The following is a 23,301-nucleotide window of genomic DNA, read 5'->3' on the forward strand; positions in this document are numbered from 1 at the left end:
TTTTTTTGGCTCATTTATTATCATGGAAGTTTTTTATGTTTGAATTTTATTGGAGGACTAGCCCATAATACTCTGTTGATACACACTCCTTTCTAGCATTTCTCCTCCATACACTCATTGAAATATATGTTGTCGATTCAATCCCTTCACTGATACAACCACAATTCCAATATCGATCAAGCCACTTAAACAGAATAATTTACATCCTAGTGTAATACCCTTGAATCATGTTTCACGCGGGGGAAAAAAGAGGGACGAACGTGATCGAGGGCCGGAATGCGACGCGAGGGGCTACATCGACCATCTGAGATCTACCTTGAACCTCAACGTGGACGCATTGAACATTAATTCCCCAAGAGGCACTCTTATTTTCTTTGCTTTCTCCCGATTGTCTAACTAATATCTAGTGCATGAGACATGCTACGTTGATTTGTATCGAATTGCTCCAAAAATGCAGGCTGATTCACAGTCTTCCAAGGGACGGCCAAGGAACCCCGGAATTCAGGGCTGCTACTGTCCCCTTCGAGCCCTTCAAAGGCGAAGCGCGCGATGGCATTCCAGATAAACAGTCCAGACTTTTTCCTTTCTCAAAGGGTTGTATAAAACCATGTCCCCTCCCCAGATCGCGTGTGTACTTGACAACTACGACAACCGCCAACACCGCACTATCGACATGGATTCGATCAACTGAGCGTGTCTTTTATTTATTTTTAGAGTATAAACCCATTGACGCCTTAGTACATCGCGTCGATCATTGACCCAATATACTACGGAACTATTGCCGATCCCAACTTTCTGTGACTTACAATGGGGCGCGTTTCTATATCCGTCCTTGTCGCGGGCTTGGTTGGGTATGCCTTTGCTGGCATACAGCATCCTGCCCATGGACATCGTCATCGCCACTTGATGCCGCCTATCGAAGACTTGGAGCCGCGAAATCTGGCTTGGGATAACGTGAATAATGCCCCGGATGACTTTGTGGTGGAATCCATTACCCTCACGACCACCACAACCGTTTTTGGAAACTGCGCGCCAACAAATCCCATTCACTCGACCCTTACGCTTGTCAGGCATAGACCTGAGCCTACACCGTGTGCACACGATCATGCTGTGCACAACCTCACGCGTCCCGAGGCCTATGAGGAGCACTGGCATCAACAAGAACAGCACCCTGAACCTATTATCCCGGCGCCGACAAACACAAGGCCCGCTCAGTCTCAATTCATTCAACCCAAGCCCCCAGCTCCCAGGCCAACGCAGCCAGAGGCCATTACCACTATGATCAAGACGCAAACGATCACCAAAACTGCAACCAATACAGTAACGGTCACTGCCTACCCAGGAGGCAGCCCTGTACCACCTGCAAACACATACACCGGGATCCCCCAAAGGCAGAAAAGGCCGCGGCCCTTGCAGACACTCTTCCAAAGGGCTCTTTGGAAGAAGAGAAAGCCGTCCCAGTAAAACGTCCATCTCCACCACCACACAACAAAAGCCACGGCGGACCCATCGACGCTGTACTCGATCTGCCGAGCGAAGTCATCCCTAATCTCCCAGCAGTAGACCAGGTCCTCCCAGGCCCAAAGCCAGACGGGCCCACGTCAGCAGATTGGACCGCAACACCACCGAAAGGCCAGTTTGCAACAAACAAATTCGGGGGACGTACTCAGCCGAAAGGCAAAGGCACGGAGATCCAGTACCAGGGCAATGTCGGCAAGCCTTGGGGAAGCAATATCATCAATGTCAGTCCGACCGAGGCACATACGTATAAATATGTAGCGCAGTTCACGGGTTCAAACGATGAGCCCTGGACGGTGGTTGTGTGGAACAAGATCGGGCCTGACGGCAAATTGACCGGGTGGTATGGGAACTCTGCTTTGACCTTTACTCTTGCACCCGGCGAGACTCGCTATGTTGCTTTTGATGAGGACTCCGAGGGCGCTTGGGGTGCTGCGCCTGGTGATCATTTGCCCAAGGATCAATGGGGTGGATACTCGTGCACTTGGGGCGAGTTTGGGTTCGGTGATGGGGAGAATAATGGGTGGTCGGGATGGGATGTTTCCGCTATTCAGGCGCAGATTGCGAATCAACCTGTTCAGGGGATGTCTATCTGCCAGGCCGATGGGAAGGGATGCTCTATTATCACGCCTGGTGCTAAGAAGGTGGTTGATGCTTATGTCAAGTCAAAGAAACACCTGGATGGAATTGGTGGTGCGGCGTCTCCTGGTCCTGTGCGGCTTAAGGTGGTACTTGATTATCGGGGGTGAAGAGGAAGTTTGTATATACACAATGAACTTTGTCATTATAAAAGCGATTAACCCGTTCAATAATTGACGGGGTTTCCCAGCTATCCTACACACTTTGCAAGAAAAGAATATATCGACACCTCATACACACTCACAATTCAACCCTTGGTGCTCCCTGCCTCTTTTAGTGCATTGAAGGAATGTCAATCTCCTTGATAGTCCACACCTTTCCACCCTCACTAGAAGTAACCTCAGTATAAGTAGCACCACCAGCGCTAGCAATAGTCGAACCAAAGGTGGTATCAGCCGAGGCGAGAGTGATAACGGTATTAAGGTATTTTTGCGCAGCGATAGTTCCCGAGCAGTTGTCGTTGCACTCAGTTCCGGTACCGTAGCTAAGTTAGGTCAGTATAGTCAATAAATACCACTCTAGCAATTGACTTACCCTCGCATGTAGGGTCCAGATTCGTGGGAGTAGGTTGAAAGCACGGCTCCAGTCTCACCATTTGTGACAGTCCTGCAAATGTTAGTTGCGATGTATCTAGCCACCTTGGATCCATACGTACTGCGTCCAGGTCTGTCCATCAGACTCAAGATCGTATTCAATCCGCACTTGGTCGGTTCCGCTCACGGGGGATCCATCACCATCCAGCTGGCCGAAGCTGCCGAAGACACTGGCGCGCACACACCACTGTCCGGTGGTGGCTCCGCACCATGCATTGCTAGACCAGCTTTCGAGGGTGGTTTGGACCAAGTCACCGGTTCCGTTGGACATCTATGATTATTAGTGACCAGAAGACCCTTCAGAAAAATCGAGGACATACACCCGGCCAGAGGAACAGCACACCGTTCTGAGTTGGTGGGGCAGGTCCGGGGATCAACGTCGTGACAGCGTTGACGATGGTCGACTTGGAGGGACCGAGCGAGACACTGCCACCCCAGTAGTCATCTCTCTTGACAACAGTCTCTAGCAGACCTGCGCTGGCAAGGCCAGCGGCAGCGAGGAAAGGTACGATGAAGCGCATTGTGATAATGATGATGGGCTAGAAGAGTTGATTGGTGTGAATTCATATCGACACTGACAACCCTTGTATTTATAGTTCCTTCCGGCAAGACTTCGGCCATGTCTGCTAGTGGAGTGGTGGAATCGACCAAAAGCGGAGCATCTCCCGAAACCCCTTAGGGCTGGATGTTTCACCTTAAAACAAGCCCAACACTAGGCTGGCTAGTAAAAGTGGACAACCGCGGTGCATAATACGGGGCAGACCCTCTCATTGATGCATTAATTTTCGTCAGATAGGCCCAGTCAAGTCCGAAGCTCCACATTGGGAGTTTTTATTCACCTGACAGGGTCTATTTGTGGCGCCGGTAGTGACACTAGTCAGTATTCGAATTAGACTACTCCGTACTCCGTACAGCAATTAATGCAATATGAAATAGATGAGAAGGCTAATACGTATAATCCGTACGCATCCGGCTGTTTGTGTCTCACTTCACGCACAAAATATTCAATCTCCTCGGCAATTTATCCCAAAATGCCGACACATTAAGGTTAGACCCTGTGGATATCTCATTCCAAGTATTCACCCTTAGTCTCAGCGTGGATCACATCAAACAGGGGCTTCGCGCTAAACCAGCCGGCCATTGGAGTTCCCACTGTTTTGTAGGTGAATGCCGCGTCGGCTTCTTCAATTTTCACTGTTTGGCCACCTCGTCCAGTAGCTGCGGCGTCCGCTAGGAGTTGAGCGTAGCAGCATTTTTCCAGACTCACAAACCAGAACACTGTTTCTTCAATAGTGTTACCGACCGTCAAGAGGCCGTGATTTTGCAGCAGAGCGGCCTTTTTGTTACCCAGAGCTTTGGCGATGTTCCGGCCTTCTTCTTCCGCTAGCACGACGCCTTTGAATGATGAATAGAGAGCCAAGTCCTGAACCTGTTAGGTAGAGGCCTGAACGTGGAAGTACGTATTACAAGACACTAGGAGGACTTACATTGTGGAAAGCACAGGCATCTTGCGAGATGATATCAAGCGGTCGACCCAGCGAGCAAAACGCCCGTCCATGAAGACTATGACTGTGCGCAGCGCAGTTGACATCGGGTCGTGCTTCATGGATAGCGGAATGGATCATAAATGCAGCGGCGTTCAGCAATCGGTTCTCTCCACCTGCAATGACCTTTCCATGGTGGTCGACTTGGATTAAGTCTGATGCCTTCATCAGCTTGAATGCCGTGCCGAATGGGTTCACCCAGAATGTTGTCGGATCCACCGGATCGCGTAGGGTGATGTGCCCAGCGACACCTAATGACGATGTTAGTTGTTAACTCGGTGTTTCTCTGTAGGACCATGCATAGGACCATGCATACCCTCGTCGTATCCTTTGTCACCAAAGATTCTGAATGCTGCCGCTAGGCGGCCCTTCAAATACTCTCGCTCCTTCATCTTATCCTCGAATACAGGCATACTGGGCATCTGCATCTTGACCTTAGCCTTTTCGGCACCTTCCGCTTGGGATGACTGTGGTGCTTGCATGCTGATGGTGTTGGCGAGGGTCTCGGTGGCAGTTGGAGGAGCCATGATTATTCGTTGTCTGTATTTAGGATTGTCGGAAAACACAGGAATTATATATGATCTTCGACAGACATACAAAGCGGAGAAAGGTCCGAAGCGGGGGTGCTGATTATCGACGATGTTGGATTGGCCGGTGAGCCGAGGTTGGTTCTCCGCAAGCGGATATCCTCGCATGAATCGCCTTTTTAGGGGTGATAAGGTGATATTTGATGGGTAGTTGAGATTAAACAGTACATGCTGAATAGTATTGAAAAGAATAAGGAAATAGCTAATATAAAACCGAAAACATCCAAATCAAATCGCTAAACTTGGATATATAACATTTTCAATCATTAATGCATCAAATCGTAATAGTTAGCTCCAAGGCTGGATAGACCCTTTCGTTACGTGTTCATCCAATCATGATATCTAGTTTGGGGATCTTTATAGCGGAAACGAAGGTGCCCGTTGAACCTCCGCCATCAATGCCTCGAACAGTTTACGGTCGGATGGGCTGAAGTGTTGGCTGATCGTCGCATGACGATGCGGGGATCCAACCAATGGCTTCAAATCAGCTTGGCAAAGAGTCCCTACCACTGGTAATGTGCCAGTTTGGAAGTAATGGCGAATGGCCTTCGCCACACATATTGATGGGGCTGTGAGTGTGGTGTGCTAGATGAAATATGTTAGATATGAATTGCTGGAGGATTATCGCGAGTAACTCACTCCTTCTGATTCTTGCTGGAGCAAACCAGATCCCGGGAAGATCTGGGACATGTGTTGGGCGCTAGGGCGGTTAGCATGGACAGCCACTAGCGAAGAGCGAATACACACACACCTGTGCAGAGGCGTCACTGGATCCAGAGTGTTTGATACGAATAGCATAGGGTGAGCGGTAGCAGCGCCCCACGGCCCTGAGATCGGTCAGTTGCGAACGCAAAAAGGTCATGAGAGGACATACCCGCAAAAGGGTACTTAGCCTTGGCTTTCCATCCAACACAGCTCAATTGCAATTGGGCCCAATAATCACCCAAATATGCACTGTCGGATAGTAGGCTAGACCATTCTTCCTGAAACTGCTTAATATTCGGAGTCGTCAAATATTCTGCATCCGAGCACATAATAGCAGCCATGGCATAGAGTAGGTTATCCTGTGAGGTAGCACATTCTGGCGACCAAGGACCAGCAAGACTGCATTTGTTGGACGGACATGCACCGAAGTGGCTACCATGCTTAAAGTCAGCCATCGGAACCGCATTCCCTTTGCCTAGCTCGGTCATTCTATCTGCCAGGATGGGGAATGCAAGGAGGGGTTGGTAGATGGCGACACGTTGAATGTCTTTGATGTCTGTCCAAGTTACAACTTCTGGTCCCCGTTCCATAGATGCCATAACAGGAATTGAGCTGTTGAGAATCTGCTGCTCAAGCTGCGAGTAGGCCGCCCTGATGGCGTCTGGACCACCCTCCACATAGAAGGGACATCCCACTGGTCCAGCTTCATTACAGTACTGGCCAAATCGATCAAAGATGGCATCTGCGTCGGCAACAACATTCGGCCCTGATCCTTGGTAGTACTTAACCATATCGACTACACCATCGAGAACAACTCGTGTGACTCGCTCCGGGAAGAGCGAGGCAAAGGTGGTGCCCAGCAGGGTACCGTATGAGCGACCCCAATATAGAAGTGGCTCCTTTCCACGGTGCCATTTAGTCCGTTTCAAGATTGTGTTTTCTTGATCGAGTCCATGACACTTGTTGTGAGCTATCTGGGCTCTTTTGCCCTCTTTCTCGCGCCATTCTCCATGACGTTCGATAATGGTCAGCATGTCCTGTGCGACGAGTGGTGTATTGACATAGGACATCATTGGCTCATCGGTTCCTAGACTTGACATATCGAATACTGAACAGCCCAAGTTCAGCGCTTGGGTCCGCTGCCAGTTTCTCTGCAGGGAATCCGGTCCACTTCCCAGCATGCCTTCTGCGGAGACTTGCAATTCCCAATTCCTTTGGGATACGGGATCAGGAAAACACATAACTGGAGGCGTTGTGGATCCTACCCCACGGGGATCAAATCCGATAATATCAAAGTATTTGTTGCCAGACTCTTCTCCAGTCTCTTCTGGGTCAGCCTCCGCATCGATGATCAACTGGAGATCGCGACCCGCCACGAACGCTTGCATTGTTCCCGGTCCACCAGGTCCACCTGTGATATGAGCTTAGATCATCATATCAAGTGCAGATCCACTCACCCGGATTGATCAGAACCGCACCCCCATACCGTGGGTCTGTGACTGGGACCTTGGCAGGCAGTCGGACAACAGCGAGGGAGAATGTGCGACCTTTTCCGTCCGTCCGTTGGTAGTCCATAGGCACTTCCAGTCTTGCGCATTGGAACTCATCTCCACAATTGTGATACTTCAGCTCCTGGGAAGGAACGATCTCGTCCCATGTGACTGGGATGTCCAAAGGCTCAACTACCTTCCATGAAGGTAATGGAATAGGCCAGACTAAGAGAATCAACACGGCTGCAACCAAAGGTAATCCCCAACGAACATATCGATGGGGTGCCTGGTGTGCCTGGTGTGCCTGTTGTACCTGGCAAGGCGGTAAAGACGCGGATTTCATCACGCGACCAAAACAAAACACAAAAGCCAAGATCCCAGAGTGCAATTTTCCAAACACCTCTGAAGCCCAAAGGCCAGAGGCCGAGAATATAAAAAAGAGAGAAAGTCGGGGAATCTGACTAGTCAATGGGTCCAATCCCGCGGGTCCCATCAAGTGGGGGGGTTTCCCCTTTTAACCTACGTATAAACATCCCGATCATCGATATTATCGATATACCTTGCATCCTATTGGAGATTGATTTATCTCAAATTGAATCCAATATGATTCGTTCAAATCCAACCAAGATAAGTGCTGAGCAATAGAAGAACGCTCATGGGTCAATGCACCTGCATATCTCCAGGGTCCAGTAGCCAAACATCTTGTCGGGTGCAGGAGGTAAGTCCTCCAATCAAATTGCAAAACAACCTAAGACAAGGATTGGAAATTCAACTACCGCAGAAAATCATGCTGATGGGATTCCGAGACTACCAGAGGTTGGATGTACAGTCCACAGTATCACGGTATGGCAAGGCAGATAGATATGTATACGGAGAGCTTTAGTCCGTGGGAGAATACAGAACACCAGGCAACTGCCGCAGTTGACATGGCCACTCAGTTTCAATCCCCAGCTGCAGCAAACAGACTTAATTCGGGAGTACAGAGTACGTGGCTCCAGGAAATGACAAACAAACAAGAGCCTCGTCGACATAAAAGGGAGAAAAGGCGGCCTCTTCCCCCAGGTTTCCTTGAAATTATACATCATGGCTTCCAAACTGCAAGACCACATCGATGCCCTGCACACTCTCCCTCTGGCCGAGGCCATTCAAGCAATCGCCGACCTGACACCAGGCCTCACAAGCGTTCTCCCTCAGGAATACGGGTACTTCGTCCAACACCCTGACTACGACGGAATCTGCAATCTGAACAACATCGGCAGCCTCTGGCTGAAGCTTGGATCGCAATGTTGCGATGACCATGCCCCCCTCGAAGTGCGCTTCGTCCACACTTCCCTGGATGACCCGATCTACGAAGTTTACGGCACCAGCTACGAGATGTTGAATAAGGTACTCATTAATGGGACTGTGGCACCTCCCGCCCCCAATAAGAATCCCGGTTACTGCGCCTGCTGTAGCGGTGAGCCCGACGCTATCATCTTGGCTTGTTTCCATGAACGGCAGGCGTTGTTTTTTTTACCAAAAAGGAGTACAGGGCGCTCTGGGGGGGATGAGCCGAATTCGGGGGTGAGGTTTAGTAATGGAAATGGTTGGGTGAAGCGTTATATCAATGCAAGTAAGGAGCAGCTTGAGGAGGCTCTGGTCAGGAACCCGGCTGTTGGCATTCCAAGTATTCTATAGGAGATCTAGTATTAAAACTACACATGTACACAAGTAGGAAAGATTGCAGCTGATCACGGTGGATATCGGAGAGGTGGTTCATTAATGAAAAATGAAGAAAATCATTACGAATGCCTTGCTGTAAAGGTTTTTCGTAGCGCCCTGGTATGTACACGGAAAAGTCAAGAGGTTTGATTGCACGGAGAATTCCCCCATTGAATTGCAAGAAACCCACCTCCCTCCGATATATCCCCGGGTGCAGATGTAAATAAAGTCAGTTTCATTGGAGCATCGTCTCGAAGTGAAGCTCTCTCAACTAAGTCGAACTGCTTTAGTCGCTGCGAGGTCGCTTTCGAGGGTTGATAACCCGGCGACCAAGAGACTCAGCGCGACTGCCGATGGAATCCTCAACCCGTTGGAGATATTCGACAAACTCATAATAGTTATCGAAGTCCAAATGGGTCTTATCGGCCTCGTTGCGAACCCTGTTCATCAGATGCTCAAAGAGATGGCGCATGCGGTCACGCTCCGAGTCATTATTCGGGAAATGCGGCACCCACTGCTGCATCCAATTGGAGAAATCAGTCACAGACTGGGCCGGTCGCTGATAGCTATCCATATAGCGCGACCTGGCAACATCTGGGTAGACTCCGTTTTGGAGCTGGTGAATAAGGAAAGTACAGAAACTGGCGTAGGTGATCTTGTCGGCGGGTAGGTGACGTATGTGTCGTTTCCACTCATCTTCGATATTAAGGGCAACGTGCTTAAGCGCCCGCGTGACCTTGCGCTCATCGATCTTGTACCACTCTGGATATTTATCGAAGTGTCGCTCTAGACCCATAGAGAAGTTCTTGAACTCTCCCAGAGCTCGTCCGTTGTATACCGGGACATTGGGCACCGGTGGGGCATGGATGGATGTTTCGGGATGAAAAGGTCGGGCGGAAGGTTGAAGACTGGAACGGGATTCAGTCTTGACAACTGTTTGTGCGGCGGGGGACCTGGTAGCTGCTGCAAGGGCTCGCAATTGCTCGAGGTTCAAACCGGACACGAGATTGTTTGCGGGTTTAGGGGAAGGCTTGGGTTCAGTCGGCTTGGCCTCGGATGGGCGACGATCAGCAGCTTTGGTCAGAGGTGCTGGAGTGGTAATCTTCTCAGATCGGGCAGCAAAAGGGTCTTTTTGGGCTCCATCAATACCAGCCTTGCTGTTCTGCTTTGTCTCGCTTCTGGATGGAGTCGAAGCAGGGGTGGCGGGGGAAGCTCCAGGGAGGTCGCGGCCAGAAGTCGACCGCGAGCCAGTTCCAATTCTCTCTCCTCCTCTGCAACCTTTTGTTTGATGTCAATGAGCTCACGCTGCTTCTTCAGTCGGGACAATTGAGCTTGTGCTTGACGAATTTCCGCCTCTAGATCATCGGCAGAGCCGACAGGCTCTGTAGGCTCGGGGTCGGTGTTTTGGAACATCTCATTCAGACTGTCCCATCGCTCTTGAATTCGATGAATGTTGGATTCAGAGCCAGGTTTGTTGTCTGGCTCTGACATGGTGATTTTTTTTAGTTCTTGCGCGCGTCGCAGATAAGATAATGTGAGCGGAGAAAGAAAGCTCCGATTCCGTGAAGAAAGTCTTTGTGCCTAAGGCAGGAACCGGTTTCAAAGATGAACTATTTCAGAGTGATGATTGGCAGTTTCAGAGGTTTCTCGCGGACCGTGGTGATGGATTCTCGAGAGTTCTTGGAGAGTGGTGGTTAAGATGAGTGGTTGCAAATGGCTACTTGCTCTCAGTATCTCATCTCTCAGGTAAGTGCTTCCCAATCTAGTTAATACAGGCAAACATAAGATACGCGATCTATCATTCAAACATTAAAGTCAGGGTATCCCCAAAATTTAAGGGGTACATAGTCAAGAAATATATTATGTACTTCACCTAGGCAAATTAACAGTGCAGCTAAAGCGAATAGAGTGTCGAGATTCATCAACCAGGATGATCTTGAGTATTTATATCAAAGGTTTAGTTAGGATGAAGAATGAGCCTAGGCTTAGATCGTCAATATTCCTCTTTCTCCTTTCTACTTGACTCGGAAAAGTATTACCAAAGGAGGCCTACATGGGTACGCGACTGAATTTTTGCATTGTAGGTATTTCGTGGACCAGATTTATTAGGGGTTAATAATTTAATGCTTGGATGAGCCATAGGAGGAGTATTCACAATCTGCTCCATAAAGAAATGCCGAGCCCCTGAAGACACTGTAATGCAATTCAATCCATACAGTCTGGACGGAGTATATAGTATATGGGATATAGAAGCTTCGAGAAAGCCAAAGTAAATACGGCGAATGACAGGATAAGATATCATCCATTCAAAGATTAGTTATTATATACAGTAAAAGTAATCGCTCAGGTAACCTGAAGCTCTTTATTTACCTGGTGACCCAAGCAAACACAAGAACTTCTTATCAGGGGTCGAGGTCAACACGTTCCTGACCAAGTGCCAGACGTTCAAATCATAGGCCTCACCAATGTGGCCGACGGGATCCAACGGGCAGGTATCCTGAATCCAGCGATTTGTCACGCCTTCCTCGTGAACGAACGATGTTGTCGGGGGAGTAACCAGCTCATCATACTTGGACGCAATGATAGTGATACTGTTGCCGGGCTGCGCAATAGGGGTACCATCATTCAAGCGCTTGACGGCTGGGCCATCGGGGCCGAGATCGTTGCAAGCAGGGCAACCGAGGGTATCGAGCACTTCACCAACGGCTGCGCGCGACCCATTGCCGAACTTGTATGCGAGATCGTAGATGCCGGCGAATGTAGTGGCATGGGTAGGCGGGGCGATAGCTGCGATCTTGTCGACCAGGTGGGAGACGCCTTCAAACTTGGGCACGTAGAGAGATTGGAAAGCACCCTCGGAGTGGCCGACGATGTCAACTTTGCTCTTGCCGGTCTTTTCCACGATTTCTTTGATGTAGGCGGCAATCTCGGGGGCACTCTCGTTGATTGCTTTCAGGCCGCCAAGCAATGGGAAACCATCGTATGCACCGTAAGTCCTAGCATATGTGCAGAAGCCTTGAGCTTGCAGCCAGTACTGCATGTAGTTCAAGTCCTCATAAAAAGTCGCGCCAAGGCCGTGGAGGAGGACAACGGGGTTGTAGGAGCTCTCGCAGGAGAAATCGTTGATTCCTGTTGCGACGGCTGTGGTGGCCGCGAGGGCAGAGAGCGCCAACTTGATGAATGAAGGCATTTTGTGTGATAGATGTGTTATTCGTAACATGGGGCCCCATGCTGTTTATGAAGGATTCTGCAGGTACCCACATCTCCTTTTTTTTCATCTCCATTAAACTATCGATTGTTGATCGATCAGATCGGCCTGTGAGTGGTTGGTAGTGTCGATCTCTGCCGGAACTAAATCGAATGCGATCTAGTGTCATCGGGAACATCCAATTAGAGTTGGAATAATAAATTAATTTGGGACTCATCATTTCAGCTCGCATTCATCAGATTGTTGTGGTTTGGATTCCGGAACATTTGATTACTTTGGGTAATATAGCCGGAAAGCCGCGGAGCACAGCCCCTATACCACGAGGAGCTGCACAACAATGCCATTAGTTATTAGAAATTCATAAACAATGTCAATGTATGCCCCTGTGGGCATTGGGATTCATTTAACCGACCGCTGCGCAGCAGCGCAACATTTATTGAGTCCGAATAGTCTGGATCACAGAACTTTAAGATAAAATAATTAATCATAGCCCAGGAACATCACATCCATATGGAATGCTTTATGGAATACTTCCGTCCATACTACGAACTACCCGTGTTCAATGGTGAGGATTCTTTTGTAGATAACTCCGGCATGGAGCTGCCCCAAAGTCCAAGAGCATGCCGCTTCTCAACCAGTTGAAACACTTCAACCATAAAGCGGCGCTCTGGGCCTCCGCCTGGGAATGCTTCCCACGCTACTCGAGTGGGGAATGCGAGACGATTGATCATGTTGCCCGGCGCAGTGAGAATATAAAACTCCAACGAGCGGCAGATCCCGCAACCCAAGTCGTATTGTTCCATGGGCGAGACGCGATCATCTGGCCGAGTGTCGATCGAGGACAGAACCAACCGCACGGCGTAGTAGACACACATAGTTTGTGCGAGCAGCAGGTTTGGATAGGTGAATCTTGTTGGGGTAAAAGTAGCCCCGGTGCGGAGATCGCGGCGTTGGAAAATTGGGAACCCCTGGTCGCCGTGTTGTTCGGCTTCTTGTGGTGGCCCATCAGGGTATGCGACCACCCAGTCTTCGTACCATTTATAGAAACTGGCTGTGAGCTCGCGTATGCCGTTCCAAAGCGTAGACTGTTTGATAGCCATCTCTTGTGTGCCCATGACAGATGTAATTTGTGCTTCTTTATAGGCATCGGATGCCGCCAGTAAACCTGGTACCGAAGTCGCTAGGTCAAGCAGATGGTGTAGAATGTCTTTTTGAGTCGTTCCTGCTGACCATGGAATGGTCTTCCAGTCTTCACGGGCCAGGAATGAAGGTTGTCGAGCCGCCAGAGCGGCGCCAATCTAAGCCGTTAGATTACGAGGAAAATCATGGAAGGCCTGTTATCTTACCCAATATGGACGGAGTTCTGTAAATAAAAGATGTTCGACCCCATACATGTGGTTTTCTGGCCCACGATGTTCGATCAATCGCACTGCTCCTCGGACGTGGGCCGAGACACCACTCTGGGTAGTCCGTTCAACGCTCTGCTGGAGTTAGTATTGACCGGGAAGAAAATGCGTTTTGTGGAACAAACCTCGAAAGCTAGCAAGAGAGTCACAGTCACCAGGGTGGACTCTGCTTTGCTTTTTTCAGGGTCAACCAACGCGTCCTGCAATGCACGCAGCACGCGGGGATAAAGTCGGAAACCGGATGCCTCGATCTGCTTGTTCTGCACAGAACGACCAAAGAATGCCACCGAGACAGCCTCGAACGCGTCTGTGATGAGCGGTGAGAACATTCGAATGCCGGCAGCAGCTCGCAATGCACCTGCTTTTCCAGATTTCATATCCACTTCGGGGCTAAATGCATCCACAAATCTCTCCACAAACACATCTACCGCGGGTCTTTGCATACTCATAACCGAGATCGTGCCAGACGAGTCGGACCCACTGCTCAGCGACATGCGCTCGAAGTCATTGTCATCGTCATCATCACCTTGTATATTATTGAAGTCTTCAACCGGGGAATTGATTAACAGGCGATTCCGGACCGGCAGAGTGGACGAAGTGGGCGAAGGATAATCATAGGATTCATACGCTGAAGCTGTCAGAAAGAGTAACTCTTTATCCAACGGTTATACCACATACCTTCCATGCCTTCCCATGGTCCAACAGGGACCAAATCCTTCTTGATGCCGACATGTGCGGTCCGAATATCGCGAACAAGGTCATCGACTAAAGGGCTTGGTGCAGAGTGAATGGACTCAAATAAGCTCTCGAGCCGGTCTAGGCGCTGGAGATCCTGGGCCCCAGGTCCTGCACAGACATCAGCAATTGTTCCACATTCACAAGAGTTTGGCACACGTTACAGAAAAGAGTGGGCGGGGCTTGCAAACGTACCATCCTGTTTATCGTCTATTCTTCCCCGAAGGTCTCGGATCTCCGCCCGTAGGTTCCGAATCTCCTCCGCCTGACTGATCGGGCGGGCTTCTTCGTCCGGGACATGCTCATACACGCATCTGGAGGGGTAGCCATGAGCACAGCAGGCGTGGCAGGGCTTGACTCGGTCACACTGACAGCGGGATCCACGTTAGCCTTACGGGTTATGCGTTACGACCAGTGGGACGCATCAGATGGGCACGGGAGCGTTCCGACCCTCGAGGGCGATCTGAGCACGATGACGGGGATAACGGACCTTGACTTTCCGGAGCCGGCAGACTTTACAGGACCGCGACTGACGGTTCGGGGTCTTCCTGACTCGTGAGTCGGGGACAAATTGTTGCGTACCACCGACCATGGCCGCAAAGGTAGCTCAAAGGGGGGAGAAGGGAAGGGTGCTTCATCCTGAGCCAACGACACGGCAGGATTTAGGCGAGCCAGATTTCCGATGTGGGAGTCCGAGATCTGCCTGCTTTAGGGGTGGGCCGCCTTGCTCTCGTATGGCCTTGGCACTGGTTAGTTTGATATTAGTCGACGCCTCGCGATGGTTTGATAGGTTCGTGGATGTGAGTAGGTGGAGTGACTCCGCCATTCTGACTGGACCTGGATTAAGTGGTTTTGATTGGATGCATTGATATTGCTCTGCAGGACACGACACTGCCATGGATTGAACAATTAGGGGGTGAGGCCAAGTCGAAATGGATAAACTGCTCAATATTATGAATTGGATGGCGTACAAATTGTATGTAGTACGGAGTACAGAGTATAAAAATTCCCAGTGGATGGCAAAGTAAGGAGGGAGTAGGGAAGAAATTCACAACCTTGACCGCTTGGATTGGATGGGTGTCACGTGTATGGGTCTCTCCATTTCGTATCTCCCAACTCCCTCGGACCTTCTACATTTCCATCCTCTTTCACTGACATCTGAAAAGATGCATCTCATTGTTGAATATGTCTACAGCTACTCCGTACATTAAAAGACTCTCTAAATGGGCGTTTCTTTGGCCTCTCTGCAGGCTGACTATCGAGTAGCTATTCTTGGTATACTCACCGAATACTCCGAAAGACGTCAAAAAAGACATCCCGAGAGAGATGGACTTGATACTCCTATCAATTGGTCTTTATCCAGTATTTTAAGATTCACTCTTTAGTCACGCTCTCAATCTATCCAAATCGGGTATAAATTCATACCTAGATACTACATGGAGAAAAAGAAAATCAGGAATGAAAGCTACCATATACTATAGATATAGGTGCTCCCCGTGGAGATACAAATCCTGCAGTCTCCATGCTAGGCAAGAAGTATTACATGCCTGCAAATTGACACATATAGCATTCATTATGCTCCTCACCACCCCAGATGAAGCTCGCCTTGGCTTGATTATGAGCCCCCTTCGCACACCACTTCCAGTCCCGAATGCACCACAAACAGATGTGAAGTCCTGCCATGGGCCATGGGCGCAATTTCTCACAATGCAGACAGCCAAAGAATTCAGGGTGCTGATTCATACCTGCGCCGATTTCGCTTCGCTGCTCGGATTCGGGTCCACTTGAAAGTGACTCTAGGTCTTCATCTTTGGCCTGTTGGATGCCATCTGGTGCAGTCTTCGCATCTTCCGCTGTTTTATTTGGGGTTTCCATCACGTTCTTAGAGACGGTGGTGGTTGTGATGGTGATGACAGTGGTAGTTGTTGTGCTTTGCGCAGAACTTTCGACAACGGGCGGTGCAATTGTGACTCGACTGCGTGGGCCGGAATTTGCGTGCATACAGTTCGGCTGTTCAGGCATGGGGGTAGTTTGTGCGGCACTGGTGGTTTCAGAGGTAACTCTCGTCTCTGAGTTGGGGAGGTCGAAGCTAGTTTGGGGTGCTGGCTCGGAAAGATAATAAGGCCAAGCTCGTCCCCTGTTTGCGCGCGCCCTTTTAACTCGCGATCTCTGTATCTTTTTAGACTAGACCTGATACGTGATCGTATTCTTTTCCCCATCTGGGCATGTGATATACGCACATCTCGGTACTTTGTGCGGCAAGGCTCACACATTTTGTAAAAGTCCTTCCCTGCACCTTCAGGTGCCCGAAACGCATCGTTCGGCTTCTCTTTCCTACAGATGCGACACCACCTTGTTTCTTCGGTCATGGCTGGAGGCTGCGGTAATGTCTCAGAATAAGGAAATCATAGGCTTCATAGGCTTGTAGGGGGAAAGAAGGTGGTGTCGAGTCACAGATAAGTAAGTTTTTGAGGCCGGATTGAGAGCAAACAGAGGTGGTTCAAGGAAAGAGGGAGGCTTTAGCAAAGAGGAACTGGTCATGTAATTGGAGTGGTCGATAGATATAGGCGGAATTTGTCTGCTAAGTATCGCACGTAAGTCAAGAAGCATAGACAAGGAAAATGGTAATATCGTGTCAACAAGGGTTTGGCGGCACTATAGCGAACCCAACATTCAGGCACAGTCTTATATTGAGATATAGCGTCGAAGTAGTGTCCAAGTAGGGTCTAAGTAACGTTTAAGTAACGTCTACATAACGGTTGAACGTCCAAACAACCAATCGTTGATGGAATAAATTTGATCTTCAACTTTCACATATCACTGATTAACTGAAAACAAACACTTTTTGCAACATTCCCTTTCTTACTAGCGCGTTCCATCTCACAAAGCGCTTGATCAAGAGATTCCATATCCCACGCATTCGGATTCGATGTTTTATTTGCGGTGATTTCTTCATGCTCCCACGGCTCATCGGCGCCCGGTAGGATCGGTAATCTTCTAGGTAATTTTGCGGTTTCGATCATGTCGACTCTGTGTAGAAGATCATCGTGCACCACACTGGAAACCACTTTTTGCATTGTGATACCGGCAATGACATGGCGTAGATCGGGTTCGGCTGCGTGTGCCTCTTTTCGGATCTTCTTTAGTGAGAGTTCGTAGAGTCGATATGGTAGAACTTCGGAGTCAATGGTAGGATTGTGACTTGGGGTTGGAGTGCCAACGAGCGTGACACGAGGACTTTGTAGTTGGCGTTGTCGCCTCACTTGAGGGATATTTCTGGTGAATAGTCTGGTACATTGTGCCGCTGACATTTTGGATGGAGATCTCAATTGATGTAGATCTTGAATGATGGGGAATGTTTTTGTGGAGAGAAATTAGGATAGATATATGCTAGCTACTGAAGAACTATGATTCACAAATAAAATCATCACAACGTCACCGGGTTTACTTGTTAATCATGCCACTTTGTAGGGAGGAAATCGGGATGTTTAGCGGCACGGGATATTGGGGGGTTGGGTGGCGAGGTTGTCATGCCACTAATCTGCACCTCACTCTGTAAGATATTTTGACCTTGGTTTTCATTAAGGTCGAATTGCTATATAGGTTTATTATAGAAGAAAAATAAGTTATGATATAAGTTCCCGGTGGAGAAGGATATATACCAATATTATATATACATATACATATCGGGTAGTGACTCCGCTAGTACCAATTGTGTATCTATGTTGTATATATGGACTACAGCAACAAGGGAGAACGTTGGAATATCTCAACCTATATCAACCTATATGAACGTAATCCCCAAGTGACTCGCTTTTCTAAATATGATTCGTGATACAAATTGACCTACTCCGTATATGCCGTCCATGTGACCTCGGGAAGGATGCCGATGGTGGGAATGGTATAAAGCAGAAATATCACTCCTGGAATTAAGGAAAGACAATACGAATTGGAGGAACTGAAGTGATTGTAAGTGTGAGATGCTCTAGGCCTTTTGCAATTAAATTGAAATATAATGTCCTGCGATTAGCGACCACAACATCCCCTAATGTTAAAACGTCGGAAGGTGATACCGATGTATACAAGTTAAATCCTTTGGTTCTACCCCACCATGAAAACTCATGGGAGACTAATGCAAGCCCTTATCGTAATGAGTCACCTCCACATTGGAATTCTGGAGATTCTGGAGATTCTAGAGGTTTTGTAAAATTGAAAGAGATTGCCTGTCATCTTCGCTTGCACTGCAGATTCCAAGTCTCATCGCAGTCTCGACTCTTATCATCTCTCGAGACTCACGACCCATTATGCAAAAGTCGGCCACCGCATCTGTGCAAGAACCAGAGCAAGAGCCATGGCAATCAACCTCCACCAGTGTGGCTGAATACTCCACTAGTTATCCCACTGGTCATAACTCAAATTTCGACGAAGAAGCTCCCCGGTCGGCTTTTTCCGTTGTCGAACCACCAGCCGAGCTATCCACGTTCACCACCCATCTGACCGGTCATAGTACTGATGACACATTCCCAGATGGAGGCTTGCAAGCATGGTGTGTTGTGGCGGGTTCATTCTGTCTCTTGATGGGTACATTCGGCGTGATGAACACGACAGGAATTCTGCAGAATTACTTCGCTACTCACCAGCTGGCCAATTATTCGCCTAGTGCAGTTGGCTGGATTCCGGGACTGTTCACCTTCTTTGGTCTGAGTATCTCTGTCCAGGTCGGGCCGATGTTTGATCGATATGGTCCCAGGGGTCTACTTATAGCGGGTACTATATGCTATGTAACTGGCTTTATTCTTCTCGCTGAAAGCCATCTTTACTGGCACTTTGTTCTTACCCTTGGTGTTCTTTCTGGCACTGGTGCCGCGCTCTTGAGCACGGTTGCGTTGGCCAGTGTGCCTCAATGGTTTGATCGAAAGACAGCCCTTGCAATTGGCATTTCAATGTCGGGCGCGGGACTGGGCGGAGTGATATTTCCGTTTGTGCTCAGAGCTGGATTCACCAACCTTGGATATAAATGGACAATTCGATTGATGGCATTGCTGGTGTTGATATTGGGTGTGCTTGGAACAGTTCTGGTGAAGGCACGTCTTCCGAAGGGCAGAAGCAAATCAACTATCAACTTACGTTCCTTCCAAGATGCGAGGTTCACCTGGCTGACATTTGGCATCTTTGGTGAGCTGCTTTCGGTCGAGAATCCAGATGGTCAAAGAAAAGAAAAGCTGACTTGGGACAGCCTTGGAGCTCGAGGTTTTTGCCGGTCTAGGTCTGTATCCAACCTATGTGATCATGCAAGGTTTTTCTACCAATACCAGCGTTGTTCTTCTTGCTGTTCAGAACGTGTAAGTGGTATTTTGATGATCTCTCAGGCCAAGCGCTGACTATTCCGACGCAGAGCCTCCACGATAGGGCGACTGGTGGCCGGAGGCGTGGCTGATCGGTTTGGCCGAATCAACACCCAAACTGGACTCATTGCTCTGGGTGCATTCGCAGTTTTTGTGATTTGGCTGCCGTTTGGTAACTCCCTGGCGGGGCTTTATTTGTTTTCGGTCATCTTCGGATTGGCTTCAGGATCATTCCTGAGTCTTGCACCAGCCTGCATCGGGCAGATCTCTCGGGCGAGCGAGGTTGGTGGAAGATTTGGCCTGACATATTCCATTGTCAGCTTCGCGTAAGTCGTGAAAATCTAGTTTGGGAGTTTATCACTAATGGGAACTTTAGCACACTAATCTGTATCCCCATTGGCGGTGAGATGCTTGACAAAGTCGGGAAGAGAGCCATGGTGGCATATTTGGGAAGTGTTTTGATAGTGTCACTTGGTTTGTTCGTGATGGCTAGATGGGCCTGTTTGAGCTACCGGTGGAGGTGGCAGGCAAAGATTTAGAGTTGATGATGAGACGAGAGAGGAATCATTTGGTTAAAAGTCGATGTTGGATTCCAATTCATAATACTGCTATGACGAAAAATTATCGCGTACATAGATTGGAAACATTATCACGACATGTTTGTTAGTTGAAAGTCGAGTTGATTGTAATGCGTATGTCGATACCTCGGGGTTGAACTCGATCGTATGACCATCAACAGATTCAATGCCATTTAGGAGATGCTTGCAACAAAGTCGCACAGCTAATTCTGTTCCCCGCCCTGGGACTTGGTATACTCATCGCTGTAATCTGTCAGTACTGGCCTCGTGGGGGGAAATCCAGGATCCCTACAGGTGCTTGTCGAGTTCATTCATATGCTTGCGCTGCTCCTGGAGCTTTTGTTTGAGACGCTCAAGCCTAGCACCGGGTAAGTTGATATCTTGAAATTTAATCAATGTAGTTAAACTCACTTCTCCATTTCTATTTGTCGAATGTACATGCCTTCGTGTGCCGCCTCGCGTTTGGCGAAAGAGTCCTTCCTGCCGATGGTCAGATATGACGTCATCCATTTTGGAGTGTGCTACCCTACTCGGCCATGAAGCCCGACTTTGTCGAACCTATATCACCTGCACCCATGATTCTTGGGGTGGTAGAAAGGGATCTCAAAAGAGTTGGATTGGTAGTGATACGGAGAATTGGTCGTGAAGTTGCTGATTGCATGGTGTGGGGGTGGTGGATCAGTTATGGTCGTCCTATGAATAAGGATGTTGATCTTGAGCTGTCTATCGATCACACCGTGTACGACGATGTACTTGGAGTCAGGTTCAAATGTTGGAATTGGGAATAATGGAATAATTTTAGAGAGATTAATAGGGGAATTGATGCAGTTCAAGCTATTTAAATGTCAATGACTTCAGAGGCAAGTCAGGTGACACACCATATGGGTTGATGCGGTAATCCACAATATCATCAGTCTATGTACATCCATATGTACATATGCGTAGGTATAATAGGTATGATAGGACAGTCGTACCACTAAGACTCCATTCCCTTACCATGTCCGGATCGAGCTTGCTATATCTGGTCATAATGAGCTTTTGTCCCATAGTTGGTACTACCGTATTCCCGAATATTTACAAGGCAAAAAACCTCGAATCAAGAAATTGACATGTCAAATCAGACATATGAAATTTGCTACATATCTTCTACAATACATAACGGAATCCCTTCTGCAGCCGTCTAGCAGCTGCAATATCAATCCCTTCAATATCAGCCGTAGCCTGCAGCCGACGAATATCCTTTTCGGAAAGCTGCAATTCCTCATTCTCCATACGCTCCTGGCGTTTGTTGAGCATGCGCAAGTTAAAGTATAAAAAGAGGGCCGAAAGACCACCAACTAGTTGGAGTGCAATGCAAACACCCATAGCTGTGGGGTAATGAGGTTTCTCTGTTTCGAAATACGTATAGGGGGTCCAGATCGACGCGCTGTTTCCAATGGAGTTGAAAAACGCAAAGGCTATTTTGATTAGCTTGGTGGCCAGTGGGAGGAACACAAGGGAATATGACTTACCGACGGCACGCTTGGCAGGTGGACGAGGAATCGAGCTCGCGAGCCAGGAATACAGAGTTCCATTCTGAGCGAAGACGAATACCATTAAGAAGAACGAGAAGTATCGTGCTCCAAAAGAGTCGGTTTTCATGAAGATCACAAATCCAACAATGGTGATCGGAATCGGGTACACGAAGAACCAGAATCTCTTCTCCAATCTATCAGAAGCCATGGAGTGGCAAAGGGAATATACAACCATGAACAGATATGGAGGTGCCACCAGCACCAGTGTGATGGTTTCGGACAAGTTGAGAGTCTTTACCAGTGTCGGGAAGAAGTTCTGGAAACCCGCTGCTCCGGTGATGCACATGTATGCCAAGGCAAATACATAGGTTTTGACGTCGGTCATGGCGAGCTTGAACCCTTCTAACTGGCTTTTGCCACCCCCTTCATCCACATCGGCCTGCCCAGCCTCAATGGCCAGACGTCGCTGGGCGACTTTGCGCATCTCCGGAGACAACATTTTCCATGTCTCTGGGAAGTCGGGTAGAACAAAGCAAATGACCAGTCCGATGGCACAGGTGATGGAACCTTCAATAATGTAAAGCCATTGCCATGCCGAAAGTCCTCGGTGGCCTTTCAGACCGTTGAGAATACCAGCCGCGATGAGGTTTCCGAAAGCACCACTCAACAGGGAGCCAGAATAGAAAATACTCATTCGGAAAGCCAATTCTTGCTTTGTGTACCATTTCGACAGATAGAAGAGAATGGCGCAGAAGAAGGGTGCTTCGACTAAACCGAGGATGAATCGACAGGCCACAATGCCTCCATAGGTTGTGACTTGACTTGTCACTGCCGATACCAGGCCCCAAGCGCAGACGAAGAACCCAATGTACCAGGATGGTCGACCCATGTAGTTCAGAAGCATGTTGGAAGGTACCTGCATGAGAATGTATCCAACGAAGAGAATGGAGAGACCGGTTTGGTATTTTGTATCGTCGAGATTGAGGTCCTCTTCGAGACCTTGGAGCTTCGCTGCGGCATAATTGTTGCTGGTTCCATTAGCATTGATTGGCTGTTATGGACGAGGCGAACGTACCGATCGATATAATTCATCAGGTAGACCAGAATGGCCAGTGGCATAATCAGGGCATCGATGCGTTTGCGCAATTTTTTCTCGATAACCTTCTCTTCCTCAGTCAACTCTGCCATATGGACAACCTCCTCATGGCTCAAGTCTATCTTCGTCCCCAACTCCGCCTCGGTGATGGCATTTTCGGTTCCGACCATGGTTGCTCACTTGATCAGATAGAAAATTGTGAAGGACAGGGACAATGTCCCGGGACCGACGCATATTTTATATGCGGGGAGCAGCATGGGCCATGTCATGTTACTCTCTGAAGATCGCATTTACCCCGTGAATGCTGTGAATGCTGAATTCTGGAGAAACGTGGGGGAGGGTCCAATCATTTTGCGGGGGAAATCCAAATGCGGAAATTGTATGGGCAGATCCGGTGGTATGACGGCGTTGACGATGGTTTTGATAGGAAGACAAAGGAAGACCAAGTGCCGTGACCCCCACGGTGGAGAAGGAGGAGTAGTACGGAATAGGAATAGGAGGAATATCCCCAGAAAGTCCTTACCCCAACCTTTTTCGCCAAGACGGGCTCTCAGGTCTCCCAGGCTTCAACTTTGACCTTTGTCTTCCGCTTCGGTTCGGACAAAGTCCGACAAGGTCTGTGAGGCGAGCTAGATCCACGTC

The 23,301-nt window shown here is 48.8% G+C and overlaps 13 protein-coding genes across 13 annotated transcripts; 3 read left to right on the forward strand and 10 right to left on the reverse strand.

Moving 5' to 3' along the window:
- Positions 1–807: 807 nt before the first annotated feature.
- N7487_006989 (uncharacterized protein) lies at positions 808–2,267 on the forward strand (the record flags this gene model as incomplete). The annotated part of the gene is made up of 2 exons (XM_056874736.1): positions 808–1,353; positions 1,392–2,267. 2 exons carry the CDS (start codon positions 808–810, stop codon positions 2,265–2,267), a joined length of 1,422 nt encoding a protein of 473 aa, XP_056732456.1.
- A 163-nt stretch (positions 2,268–2,430) lies between these two features.
- N7487_006990 (uncharacterized protein) lies at positions 2,431–3,271 on the reverse strand (the record flags this gene model as incomplete). Its single annotated transcript, XM_056874737.1, has 4 exons — positions 2,431–2,641; positions 2,692–2,763; positions 2,813–3,021; positions 3,071–3,271. 4 exons carry the CDS (start codon positions 3,269–3,271, stop codon positions 2,431–2,433), a joined length of 693 nt encoding a protein of 230 aa, XP_056732457.1.
- Positions 3,272–3,816: 545 nt separating this feature from the next.
- N7487_006991 (class II aldolase/adducin family protein) lies at positions 3,817–4,989 on the reverse strand (the record flags this gene model as incomplete). The annotated part of the gene is made up of 3 exons (XM_056874738.1): positions 3,817–4,173; positions 4,238–4,545; positions 4,611–4,989. The coding sequence occupies 3 exons, from the start codon at positions 4,987–4,989 to the stop codon at positions 3,817–3,819; spliced, it is 1,044 nt and encodes a 347-aa protein (XP_056732458.1).
- Positions 4,990–5,238: 249 nt separating this feature from the next.
- On the reverse strand, positions 5,239–7,419 carry N7487_006992 (alpha/beta hydrolase; the record flags this gene model as incomplete). The annotated part of the gene is made up of 5 exons (XM_056874739.1): positions 5,239–5,466; positions 5,521–5,581; positions 5,633–5,708; positions 5,756–6,997; positions 7,044–7,419. 5 exons carry the CDS (start codon positions 7,417–7,419, stop codon positions 5,239–5,241), a joined length of 1,983 nt encoding a protein of 660 aa, XP_056732459.1.
- A 740-nt stretch (positions 7,420–8,159) lies between these two features.
- N7487_006993 (uncharacterized protein) lies at positions 8,160–8,753 on the forward strand (the record flags this gene model as incomplete). Its single annotated transcript, XM_056874740.1, has 1 exon — positions 8,160–8,753. One exon carries the CDS (start codon positions 8,160–8,162, stop codon positions 8,751–8,753), a length of 594 nt encoding a protein of 197 aa, XP_056732460.1.
- A 310-nt stretch (positions 8,754–9,063) lies between these two features.
- On the reverse strand, positions 9,064–10,268 carry N7487_006994 (uncharacterized protein; the record flags this gene model as incomplete). The annotated part of the gene is made up of 2 exons (XM_056874741.1): positions 9,064–10,055; positions 10,082–10,268. 2 exons carry the CDS (start codon positions 10,266–10,268, stop codon positions 9,064–9,066), a joined length of 1,179 nt encoding a protein of 392 aa, XP_056732461.1.
- Positions 10,269–11,139: 871 nt separating this feature from the next.
- Positions 11,140–11,967, reverse strand: N7487_006995 (esterase/lipase family protein; the record flags this gene model as incomplete). Its single annotated transcript, XM_056874742.1, has 1 exon — positions 11,140–11,967. One exon carries the CDS (start codon positions 11,965–11,967, stop codon positions 11,140–11,142), a length of 828 nt encoding a protein of 275 aa, XP_056732462.1.
- Positions 11,968–12,527: 560 nt separating this feature from the next.
- Positions 12,528–14,718, reverse strand: N7487_006996 (Zn(II)2Cys6 transcription factor domain-containing protein; the record flags this gene model as incomplete). The annotated part of the gene is made up of 6 exons (XM_056874743.1): positions 12,528–13,283; positions 13,332–13,466; positions 13,517–14,019; positions 14,070–14,237; positions 14,322–14,493; positions 14,617–14,718. 6 exons carry the CDS (start codon positions 14,716–14,718, stop codon positions 12,528–12,530), a joined length of 1,836 nt encoding a protein of 611 aa, XP_056732463.1.
- A 42-nt stretch (positions 14,719–14,760) lies between these two features.
- On the reverse strand, positions 14,761–14,952 carry N7487_006997 (uncharacterized protein; the record flags this gene model as incomplete). Its single annotated transcript, XM_056874744.1, has 1 exon — positions 14,761–14,952. One exon carries the CDS (start codon positions 14,950–14,952, stop codon positions 14,761–14,763), a length of 192 nt encoding a protein of 63 aa, XP_056732464.1.
- A 713-nt stretch (positions 14,953–15,665) lies between these two features.
- N7487_006998 (uncharacterized protein) lies at positions 15,666–17,437 on the reverse strand (the record flags this gene model as incomplete). The annotated part of the gene is made up of 3 exons (XM_056874745.1): positions 15,666–16,295; positions 16,367–16,497; positions 16,993–17,437. 3 exons carry the CDS (start codon positions 17,435–17,437, stop codon positions 15,666–15,668), a joined length of 1,206 nt encoding a protein of 401 aa, XP_056732465.1.
- Positions 17,438–18,430: 993 nt separating this feature from the next.
- N7487_006999 (uncharacterized protein) lies at positions 18,431–20,010 on the forward strand (the record flags this gene model as incomplete). The annotated part of the gene is made up of 4 exons (XM_056874746.1): positions 18,431–19,301; positions 19,363–19,468; positions 19,522–19,797; positions 19,848–20,010. 4 exons carry the CDS (start codon positions 18,431–18,433, stop codon positions 20,008–20,010), a joined length of 1,416 nt encoding a protein of 471 aa, XP_056732466.1.
- A 242-nt stretch (positions 20,011–20,252) lies between these two features.
- N7487_007000 (ATPase inhibitor IATP mitochondria) lies at positions 20,253–20,710 on the reverse strand (the record flags this gene model as incomplete). The annotated part of the gene is made up of 4 exons (XM_056874747.1): positions 20,253–20,292; positions 20,342–20,407; positions 20,461–20,529; positions 20,580–20,710. 4 exons carry the CDS (start codon positions 20,708–20,710, stop codon positions 20,253–20,255), a joined length of 306 nt encoding a protein of 101 aa, XP_056732467.1.
- Positions 20,711–21,195: 485 nt separating this feature from the next.
- N7487_007001 (putative MFS transporter) lies at positions 21,196–22,829 on the reverse strand (the record flags this gene model as incomplete). The annotated part of the gene is made up of 3 exons (XM_056874748.1): positions 21,196–21,506; positions 21,561–22,591; positions 22,639–22,829. 3 exons carry the CDS (start codon positions 22,827–22,829, stop codon positions 21,196–21,198), a joined length of 1,533 nt encoding a protein of 510 aa, XP_056732468.1.
- Positions 22,830–23,301: the final 472 nt, after the last annotated feature.

Source organism: Penicillium crustosum (assembly GCF_028827405.1).
Source record: "Penicillium crustosum strain IBT 35664 chromosome Unknown utg000002l_segment0_segment0, whole genome shotgun sequence".
In the NCBI taxonomy this organism is placed as follows: Eukaryota; Fungi; Ascomycota; class Eurotiomycetes; order Eurotiales; family Aspergillaceae; genus Penicillium; species Penicillium crustosum.